General features: G+C 39.1%; 1 protein-coding gene across 1 annotated transcript in view; it reads left to right on the top strand.

Annotated features, from left to right (window-relative positions):
- The window catches only part of LOC124280108 (transmembrane GTPase Marf-like), a 60522-nt gene that overhangs the window by 33917 nt on the left and 14522 nt on the right, over positions 1-12083 (top strand). Inside the window, exons 2-3 of the mRNA XM_046715999.1 lie at positions 3880-4152; positions 5161-5290. Of these exons, the coding sequence (XP_046571955.1) occupies positions 3954-4152; positions 5161-5290 (329 nt within the window). The 5' untranslated portion in view covers positions 3880-3953. The remainder of the gene's footprint in view (positions 1-3879; positions 4153-5160; positions 5291-12083) is intronic.

Genomic DNA, 12083 nt, shown 5'->3' with positions numbered 1-12083 from the left:
TTAGCAGCAACAAATGCGTTATATACTATATATGTTCAGTTCCATAAATGCATGCCTACTGACAAAGTTCACCGACATCTATCCCACTCGGAAGTTATAAGTTCCACATCACTTACCGTGACTTTTCTCCCAAGAAATATTCCATGAATAGTCCTCCATAGAAATACACAAACCATGAATCATCTCACACACGAATATATCCACGAATAAACACAGCCCGCGGCAAAACACCATCCCTCGTGCAACAAGTTCACTGCGAATTGTCCAAAGTCAAATGTCAACACAGCCTCCGCAAGTAAACACTGAATTTCCCCCCGGTCATGCGCTGTGGGAACCCTCAGGCGGCTCAGAGCGTAACATCAGAAATACACGAAAACACACTAAATCCCTCAAATTACTCTACCTAGCACCGAAAGACCCCTAAATAAGTTCTAACTAGTCTATGCAATCTCGCTCGCACTGCAACCCCACCACAGTGCCGAGCTGAGAAAGCTGGGTGACCAGTAAGTCCCCCACCAGCCCGCGTGCTCCCCCACGCGGGTAACCTAATTACCCTAAAAAGCTCCACTAAAGCTACTTTTAGGACGGTAACTAGTCCTCCCCTCTCCGATATAGGTACGGAGATACTAGAAAACCCTTATAACTGTACTATAACCCACTGAAATTCTGTTACACCCCATTTGGGTGGAAGACCATGCGGTCTCCCAAGCGCGGGAAAACAGAAAAGTGGCGAGCGATGCCCCGAGCGAGAAAATGGGATTCCTCGCTCAGAATCGTTGTTCACAGCGCCACTGTAGTGATCACCGTGTACACTACGTTATTAGATCACCGTGGAGTAAGCTGTAGCTCGCACCTTGTAAGTATTAACGCCCAAATCTACGGTTTTAGGTAGACCCCTGAAACAGGCAAAGCATACTCACAAGATGGCTTCCACGAACTCGCTGTGGCGATCGGCTGTCTCCGGCACTTTCCGTCGGGTCCCCCAACTTCCGGTTGACAGCTCCGATCACCACACTCTTTTTTAATTATTCATTAATCTTGTTTTCTTATTGAAAAATTTTCATACCCTAATTTCCCAAATCAGATTTGGTTTGGTCAGGTTCATTAGGGCGACCTACAGTTTCATTCAGGCTGGGTGTTGACTGTACCGTGAAATCTGAACAAATTGAAACTGGAATTAGGAGATAAACCTACTGTGTTTTGACATCAGAGGTAGTATAACGGAATTGTGATAGCTCTGAATTTAATTTCTCCTCCGTTACCAAGTCAGGATCAGTGGTGATATCGTCAACGAAATCTGATAATAAATAAAATTTAATATGAAAAATTATGTATACTGGATCCGTTTTGGCATAACACTGAATGTACGTAATGACAGTTTTGCTTGTGTTTTTATTCTTCGAAAAGCAGACGATATCTTGGCGTTATTCGACTGAGTATTGTTTTCTATACTTGTGAACTAATTTGTGTATATAATCACCTGTTTCTGTGATTTGCGCCAGTCAGAAGTTCATCATCGCTAAATCCATCATCGAGTAGAGATGCAAAATTTCCAACTGCAAAATCGCCGTAATCCATCAATGTATCGGTTGCTTGGTTTACGTCGGCCATGTTGGTGGTCAAACGAAAATAGTGCATTACCGTAAACAATGTATAATTGCGCATGGAAAAGAGAGACCTGTATATCGTGATTATATACCTCTGAATGACTATAATTAACCAATCACAATCCAGTGTTTACTGAAGTCATGGTAGAATTGTTTTTACATTTTGCGTTAGGTGTTTACATATAGGGAAGACCACAGTGACGTCAGTGTTTTGATCACGTGACGCACCCGAGTACTTCCGGTAGGCAGAAGGTAAACATAAACATGAGAGAACCACACAAACTGCACTCATTTGATCGTCGACTTTCGTAACAACTCTTCCTGGTCTGTATTTTTGGCTTGACACTCAGTGCATCTTCAATCACCAGAATTGTCCTTGTGACGATAGACACATAACAATATTATGTTATTGTTATGACATACTGACATTTTATAATATATCCCCGTGTTAGAACATTATTCGAAAATCATCGCCCGCGATAACCATTACGACTTCGAATTTGTAAAAATAAAGATCTACGCACTGGCGGCAATATTGAGGGGACAAAATGTACAACGCAAGCAAAAAAATGCCAACTTGAAAACAGCAAACAATAACAAATTGAAGGTGACTGAAAACTTAATTCTATTATATATTTGGATTTTACGGGAATTTGAATCAACTTAGAAAATGTATCAATGGTCGTTTTCCAACTCGTGCCTATTTTACCTCCATGAGTGCCATGCTCTACGTGCTTTCCTGCAAGTTTGGGCACGCCCTTACGCGTCACCAACGGCTGTCAACAATGTGTGGGAAGTGTGGGAAGGTTTATCCAATAAAATCATTATAAACTGGATAAACATGATAATTTTGTTATAAAGACAATACCATTTACCTAATCAGACCATGTAATTAATTCCAACGAAAACAGTTGGATCTATCAAAAGGATGGCACCTTTTTTCGGTATCACGATGCATGTGGAGTTGTTTGTTTACCACCGTTGCCATGATCGTTCCTATTTGTCCAATCAGTGACGTAACATTGAGATTGTTTTTGTTTATAAATAATTACACCGAAAGTTACTAATTTTTAGGAAATGGGAAACTTCAGTGTTTTCTCTTGACCAAAGAACAAAAATGCTGATCAAATTATTAAAAAAAATATTTCATTATGAAGAAAATATTAGACAGGGTACCACTCGACGTGATGTGCCTGAAGTAAAAAAATATTGTCTTGATTTTACATATTGGGGTTGTACGCATGTGTCTAATCATAGATGACCTACGACATCTCCATATCATTGCATATCAATGATACGAGAGCTCATTGAGTGCATCTGACTGTGTACACAGATGGTTCCATGAACGAAGGGGGCGGGGCGGGGGGGAGGGGGGGAGAGAAACCATGTGATTTAAATTCATGAGTGATTTAAATTTAAAGTCACATTGGTAGTATTTCAGCCAGTAAAATAGGTAAATTATCACAGATGTAAACATACAACTAGCATGTAATCATAAAACAATTTATCATCCAAAACTTTCTTCCACGGGAGATATCGCTTGTGTGAGATCAGACGATATCTCCTAGGAGATATCGTTTTCACAGTAGATTTTGCACAATGCCCTGACAATGCTATGACGTCACGAACTTGATGACGTCACAATGCTATGACATCGCTGCACTGCAAATCTAATGGCAGTTCTGTGTTCTGAGATGTACATTTTTCATAGAAAACTAATGAAGAGTGATTTTTGATGATAAATAGAATCTCACCCGGCAAGCCTCGGATATTTGTTACTTTATCAACTCGTGGTGATATATTTGATATCAAAAGACACTCGGGTGAGATTCTCTATGTATCTACAGAACCAAACAATATAAAAATGCGCTCAAAATGTTTATCGACATTGTAAACAAAAAATTAAACCAAAAAGTCTACCCGCGTTTAACTGTTTGCACTCAATGACAGCAATGATGTGTCATCAGCCGGTCGTTTCGGCTGGTTCCCATAGTAACATCTGGAACTGCTCGTTTGTGAGGTCATTCTGACTTTACTTCACAATATGATTAGAATGACGCCACCACTGCTGACGACTTATAACTGCGATAATTGTACGTATCAAGTTTATCAACACGCAGCGAATAGACTTGTAATTTCCGGGATTTAAATACCATTCGATCATGTTTTTCACCAATCCGATTAAAGAACACAGTGACTTTTGGTTTACAATTTTATTTAAACACTAGTTTAGTTTATGACAGTGCCATAAAGGTTGTCCTTTCTTTTACAGGTTGAAACCTGACGAACCATTTAAATATTTGTAGACCACGGTACAACTGTGTCAAGGGTTTCCGGAGAGTAGAAATGTCTGAAGTAGGACGTGGAATGGAAGTAGTCTATCAGAGGGAGCAGGTGGACATGGGGGGGAGTGCTAGGAACATGGGAAATGGAGGACACAACCAGCGCTCAGATTTACAGATGTTTGGTCAAGCCAAGAAGAAGATTGATGACATCTTCAAAGATATTGGACAATTTGTTCAAGAGACAGACACGTTAGTTGATGGTGAGTGAGTAACAAACAATCTTTATGAAAATCAATACTCTAATGAAAATGATTTATTAAGTTTTAAAATATACATGTTATTCTTACTTATGTCAAGACCAGTATGTCTATGTAATATTGACGTCCAGGTCCATTTGACATTATTAAGGGTGAAACGATAACTGAAACTCGAAGGCTGGGCGTTACTAAGCTTTTGATGTGATCATGATGATACGCGAGAGGTGGACCTAATTAGTGTTTCAAAATACATTTTTCTAAAATATGTAATGAAAGAATTACCCTTAATCTAAATGATAAAAGATTTGTAGAACAAATCAGATGTTTGAAATGATGCTGTTATCTCTGTTCCATTTTGTGAATGACTGGGGATTTGAATACATGACACGTTTTATGGATAACAACTTCTTTTCTATTTTTATACGACGTTTCAGAGCCTTTGTGAATTAATCCAATCTAATTGGCTTCGTAATTATATTGTTATCTTTGTACATTCTCCCTTCTTGCATTGTGTTTCATGTTTCTATCTATATATATTGACTCTCTTACTGACTCGGCATTCATCTGATGAAGGAGCAAGAATTAGCTCTAAAACGTCGTGTAAAGAATAAAAAAGAAGTTGTTATCCATAAAACGTGTCATATATTCATGTTCATCCAACTTCCAAATGCCTTTCAAAAACCTGACTGGGCATTGTTTTGAGGGCTAAAATAGTCTTATCTGAAATGGCAGAGGTTTTTAATTGATTTGTCATTGGTCTTTTTAAAGTTTTGGAATAGAAGGACATGTTTCATGATGTATAATCTTCTGTATTGTCGCTTTCTTGTAGTAACTTAGTAACTGTGTTGCTTTCAATTGACAGTTACTGTACACCTTGTATGCCTAGTAGTGTAGTACACAGTCTATTAATTTTACATCTAATTTTGATCTACCTTCATCTACTTGACACTGGAAAATAGTTTACGTGAAGCATGGTTTAAATTTGATGTACTGGGAACATGACATCTTCAGAGATCGGAACCACTTTTCAAGAGATTCTGCCAGCAGATGTTAGTGCAAAGGTCAAGGGCTTTAAGAAGAAAGTTCAAGACATCCGAAAAGTCATTCAGAGGAAAGGCATGAAGGTTGTAGTTTTTGGAAGGTGAGTGTTGTTCCCTCTGAAGTACTGTGTATCCAATGAAGCACCTGTGTTAATAGTTTTAAAGTGATTTGTTGTGTCTCAGGGAAGTAGTTGTTTTCTACTCTTCTTTTAATAAATATAACAGTTAGGGGCTGATGTAGCCTAGTGGTTCAAGCCTTTGCTCGTCACGCTGAAGACCCAGGTTCGATTCCCCTGATGAGTACAATATGTGAAGCCCATTTCTGGCGTCCCCTGCCGTGATAGTGCTGTAATATTGCTAAAAGTGGCATAAACAAAACTCACTCACCCACTCATATAGCAGTTAAAACAAGACTGTGATTATTTTCTTGAGATAAGACGACATAAGGATTGAATTGAGTGAATATTGTTTATATTGTCGGTTATATTTGACAAACAACTACATTAAATCAATGTATAAATTGGGACAGATCAAAGGAGAAAACTCCTTAATTCAGAGTCAACATGGTTCATAATAATAATAATAGTCCATTTATATTGCGCGTTTATCCATGCACATTGCATGTTCAAAGCACTGACATATTACCCCTGGTCAACGAGTACAGAACACTCCCTGTGGAGAATACAACCGGTCGCCTGTCAGGCGCTCAAGGTTCAAATTCAGACTACCATCGTATCATACCAGGTATCCAATTGTACTGCTGTGTGGACAGAGGCAAGTTTGAACAAATTCACTTACCTAAGGTGAGACCACATGCGTCACATGTGTTTCGTTGTGGGGCAGGACTGAAGTCCTAGAAACTTTCAGGAGGCAAGCTGCCAAACACGGTCACCCATCCGAGGACTGTCCGCGACCAACGTTGCTTAACTTCAACTGATTGTGACCTGAGCTCTACGCACAGGACCACACACCGCCACCGGTGTGCTATCATGAGCCGTCACCGACTTTTGGTTTGTCTAGAAACAAACCCCAACTTTCATCTTTCAGTCATATTATTTTTATCATGTCGTGTGTATGGACTTATATTTCTGAGCTGATTTAGGGCTTCAGACCTCTCTCACTTACCCCGGCCACTTCATCAGTGGTGATGTTAAGCTAACATAGTGTAGTGGCTAAGGGTGAAAATAGATACTTGACGGACTAAAGCATGAAACTTTGCACAGTGCTGGGGATTATCATGATAAAACATATTTTTTGTAGGGGTGCCCGATTTTTTGGGCCTATTTACTAAATAATCCAAGATGGCCACGGAAAATCAAAGCGTGCTGAAGTCCACCGAGACTATAAAACCGACTATAAAACACATGAACCGACTATTAAAAAAATCTTCATTTGTTGCAATATGTGAGATATATTTCTAATACTTTCAAGAAATCTAACAAACAACATTTATGTTACATGTGTTATATTTGGGATTACACTTTCTTTGTAAAGTACAGATTCTAGTACTTTTTTTGGGTTGAGTCCCATCCGGGATTCGAACCCACACCCTCAGAGTCAGGCACCTAATCGCCAGCACACAAAGTCAGACGCCTAGACCGCTCAGCCACCGCGGCTTCCACAAAAATGGAAGTCGGACAACTGGTAGTCCAGATGACGGACTTTGTGTACCCCTCTGATAAGTGTTAATTGGCACGGCTCCCACGGCCGAAAGCTATGAAATACACAATGCCAGTTTAGAAAGTGGTCAAATGTAACATGTGTTATATTTGGGATTACACTTTCTTTGTAAAGTACAGATTCTAGTACTTTTTGGGAGTTGAGTCCCATCCGGGATTCGAACCTACACCCTCTGAGTCAGGCACCTAATCGCCAGCACACTAAGTCAGACGCCTAGACCGCTCAGCCACCGCGGCTTCCACAAAAATGGAAGTCGAACAACTGATAGTCCAGACTGCGGAATTTGTGTACCCCTCTGATAAGTGTTAATTGGCACGGCTCCCACGGCTGAAAGCTATGAAATACACAATGCCAGTTTAGAAAGTGGTCAAATGTAACATGTGTTATATTTGGGATTACACTTTCTTTGTAAAGTACATTTATGTTTAGTAGTAAAAGATATAATTTATCTTCAAAATAATGTAAACGCTACAGTGTTGATCAGTCACGTGACATCATGTTGTCAAACATCGATCTCTGTGCTTCTGAAGTCCCCCTTAACAGTTCCCATTGCAGTTACAGAGCGATGTGTAAAGAAGATGAAAAATATACAAATGCACTTCTTTGAACACAGAGGTTGAGACTTGCAGTCACCTTTGCTAAGTTCTCGAGAACTTCGTGAAGCTTCTGGCAGTGTAATCCACACCAGTTTCCGTCTGGAAAGTAGTTATGTTGAGTTGACTTAGGCTTTACGTCACATCGGCATTATTCCAGCCATATAGTTACGAGAATAAGTCTGAGTTAATAAACATTGTAAGTACGGAGTGAAAATGAATTTTATTTCAAAAACATATATTCATTACATTGTCGTTTAAAACAGAAAAGGTCATAGCACTAAATTTAAAGGCAGGCAATTTGTTAGTCATATTACACAGTTACAATTTATGATACAGATCAACTTCCCTCAGGTAGTTCACTATCAGATGAGCGCTCACGCGGGAGAACAGACCTATCAGATTTGTTGCATCATAATGTGAGTCCCTTGCAGACGATAAGTCCACGCAGTCAAGCAGAATATGCCTGATGGTGCCTCATTGCAAGAGGCACACATGGGGGGTCCATCCCCATCCGTTTTCAGCAGATAGTCATGAGTAAACCGACTGTGGCCAAAACGACATCGTCGTAAAATTATTCACTCAGTTGTCAAACATTTATGTAATTATGTACAGAAATAAAGAAGTTGTAACTATTTTATCAAGCACGATTGATCTTCTAGGTTAGCAAAATGTTGCATAGGGTAGCCATGTTTGCACGTGCACTATGGATTTAGCTGTAGTGGGATTGAATGGACTTTTAGTATGTTATGTAGGAAGGTTTGTGGAACACATCTGCCAAGTTTCATTTCTTCGTCATTTTTCCGACCTTTGTGCTTATTTGACTGGCCTACAATGGCTGGATACAATCCTACTCGTATCTTGATTATAATACAGGTTAGGAAATAACCTTCAATTGGTTTTCCGACAATCCTTGATTAATATACTTCAGGCTGATTAGGTTCACATGTTTGGATAAATAAAAGTACTTAAATGAAATGGTACTCTTTTGAATAACAATGACCCCTCGGAGGTTTCTAGAAGTGTTTGTTCCTTATAGTATATGAATACGACAACATGTATGTTTATTGTTATCACTCCAGTGTATTTTGAACCCATCCAGAAGTTTCACATTTTTTGCAGGGCATCTTCAAGAAAGACTTCGATAGTATGTGTAGAGCTTCGTATAACAACGAAGCAATAAGGGCCAATACTTGCTTGACAATGATACGAGAATGTGTATCGAAACGTCGCATCATCCAAATAAAGAAGTTGTTCATCCATAGAGTTTGTCCGTCTCTTTGTATAACAGTTAACCATCATTTTAGGATTTCATAATTTTGTTTAAATTAGAAACTTAACCATTTATATGTTAATGTGTTTACGGAGAGTAAGGATCATTATTTGAGGAAACTCATCAATAATGGAATTCTATTTGTGCGTAACAACATTACCAGATCAAACAGGTAATTTGTTAATGACCCGTCTGGAAAATAAATATAAATGATTAATTTTCGAATTTAAACAAAATTATGAAATCCTAAAATGATGGTTAACTGTTATACAAAGAGACGGACAAACTCTATGGATGAACAAGTCCCATAAAATCCCACTACAGCTAAATCCATAGTGCACGTTAAAACATGGCTACCCTATGCAACATTTTGCTAACCTAGAAGATCAATTGTGCTTGATAAAACAGTCACAACTTCTTTATTTCTGTACATAATTACATAAATGTTTGACAACTGAGTGAATATATCTCAAAATTATTGACTATTATTTCAGAGAGAAAACAAATTCACATTTCGGAGTTGTGGCCTTTTTTGTGCTAAAATTAGAATTTTTAGATGTTTTTAACCTTGGGTGACAAAAAGACCTATAAGAATAATGATAAGGTTTAGATTAATCCAAAAGACCTTGAAGTGTATTGTTCAATGTCTTTTTCACCGCAAACCACCAAATATAACTATATCATATTTTTACATTTTGACTGAAACTGAAAATTTGCAATTTGGTTGCATTTTATAAGTCAATGAAAACTCAATAAATGTCCCAACAATTGCAATAATTTGATTTTTTTACACCCAAAGATCAAGTAAGTGAAATTTTATATTTTCATAAAATCACATTTAAGTGATCACATATTTCCATGCTTTAAAAGAGTTATCGCCTTTGCTACTTACATTTCAAGAAAATATCATAACTCAACCTGACAGCACCTAAAACACCCCGATATTCTACAGAATACCAAGACTATCAAACACTATTTACAGATTATGTAACAGGGCATCTTTAAACACCTATGATTAAAAATCTAAAAAGTTAATTTTCTTTTCCTTGTCAGTCTGGAGGAAGGTGAAGTCTGTGGCTCATCTTCAACTTCACTCTCATCAGCGTCGTTGGAAGACAATTCCTCAGATGTTTCATCAGATGGTAGTTCATGATCTTCTTCATCCTCCTCTGCAAAGTATACTGTGTTAGAATTGCAGCAGCTACTGTGGCAATAGCCACATAGACGCGAACATTTCAATCCAGCCTTTCTGCACCCACACATACACTCACACCCTGCTTTACAATTGAATTTGATCATGTTGATTACTGTCTCTGGTGCAAATGCAACCATATCCTTTGTGGATAATTGATTATGGAACGCTTTGACAATTGTTTTGTGAACAATATGACAGCTTTTTTCTTTCCCTGTCTGTACAAGGCTGATGTAGTGTCACAACCAGTCATGGCATGGAGAAAGAGTAACCCAGAAATTAAGCTCTCTGGCAATTTTTGGCGTAACAACGAAATGTTGATCAACAGTCTTTCCGCTCCCAGTTTTAAGGAAGTACAATAACTCTGAAGCACACAAATGGATGAGCATTCTCTTCCCACAGAGGTTACTTGTCATATCTTCCTCCGAACCTCTGTTCTAATACGGCCATATTTCCCGGTTCTCGTAAAATCCCCTAGCAGCAAAAGATCGCAACACGAATTATCTCCCTTCTTTCTATCCAATCAGAACACGTGTTACATCGACTTAGATTCAACTTGACTAACACAAGCAAATGTGGGGCCACAAATATCCCCCACCTGCCGGGGACTTGTGTTGATGTTACACACAAGACGTTTAATGGCTAGCTTGTCCGTTGTCAACAAGGGCGATGGAGACGCAACTGATCCGCCATAACATGACTGAGTTCTGTCTAGATGAAACGTTTGCGCATCGCGCAGGGGAAGAAGTTTAGTTTTCTCGAAGTATACGGAAATTACCGAGGCCTTGCGAATGATCACTTTAGAAACAACGTCGCTGATTGCACAACTAAATATGATTGCCTCCAATCACGAGTCTTGAACGCTCACACCATGAAAGGGCCGTATTAGAACAGAGGTTACGTAGGAAGATATGACAGGAGTAACCTCTGTGGGAAGAGAATGATGGATGAGGAGCATCAGAAAATCAGCATCAGTCCCAATGACAATGGCTTTGTGCCCATTATCAGCACAATCAATACCTGTTTGTTTAAAGACAAGGTCAGCATCTGCTCTGGCTTCTATCACTGGGATATTGAGCCCATGAAATTGTTGTGTCAGAGCCTTTACAAAATGTGACTTATTTTTACCATTGGACAGGAATTAATCATGTTTGATTGCCAATGGTGTTTCAGAATTGCAAACAATGTCAGTGCTCAGATATCTGGATGCTCTCCGACTCTGTTCAACACCTTTTGTGGACACAGAGTCGCCATACCCATCAAACAAAATGATGCAATTGTTTCCAAAGTGTCTATTGCTTATGTCAGATAAGCATCATAAACACTATTGTATGTTCAGCTTTGGAGCCATATCACTCCTTTTCTCAGCAAGTATCCACCATCAGCTATGTACACAGCATCTGGAGGAACTTCCTTCTCATGTGGAAGGCTTTGTTTGCCTGACAAAGTATCAATGACAGAGTACATGACAGATTTTTCTGTTTTTTTCTCATTGAGTACTCATCGAATAGTGATAGAGGACACGGAGAAAGTTCATATTTGAAACAGGATAAAAAGTCATTATCTGTTTTCATGAGGCACAGGTGCAATGAAAAAGCTGCATGATATTGACAGGTATAACCTCATTCTGTATTTTGATTGAGTTGTTCATGACTGATATGGGGAGTACTCTGTTTTTTTCTTGGAATATGCAGATCTCCAAAGCGTTTGCCAACTATATTCTTCATAGCAGAATCTCAAATTGCACGTGCAGAATCGCAAGTAATGTCTTCTTTCCCTACAATTCCACTACTCAAGGAGACCAGATCCTGTCCTTGTTCAAATGGAGAATGCGTTGACAGCCATTCAATCAGCTTGTTAACACCACTGGTGTCCCTCTCAATTCTAGGTGCTCATGAACACCACAAAATCTCGTCCCACAGAATTCCTCGAAGTACTGAATCATTTCAGTACAACCAGGCATTGCCAAGACCCATTGCGCCAACACACTGTCAGTCCTCGTCCACGAGTGAGACCACCGGATGTCTTCATCGCCCGCATGAGAACCTGTCCAATTGTCATGTCTGTCCGGATGCCAGCCCACATCTTGTCACTTCGCCTAACAGTAAAACCACCAAATCTGGTAAAAGCTTCAAATTCATCCTTGGGCATACTAT

The sequence above is a fragment of the Haliotis rubra genome, unplaced genomic scaffold (genome assembly GCF_003918875.1).
Source record: "Haliotis rubra isolate DU_JTF1 unplaced genomic scaffold, ASM391887v1 Scf260, whole genome shotgun sequence".
Taxonomy (NCBI): Eukaryota; Metazoa; Mollusca; class Gastropoda; order Lepetellida; family Haliotidae; genus Haliotis; species Haliotis rubra.
The sequence above is the reverse complement of the archived record's forward strand: the minus strand, read 5'-3'. Positions and strand labels throughout refer to the sequence as shown.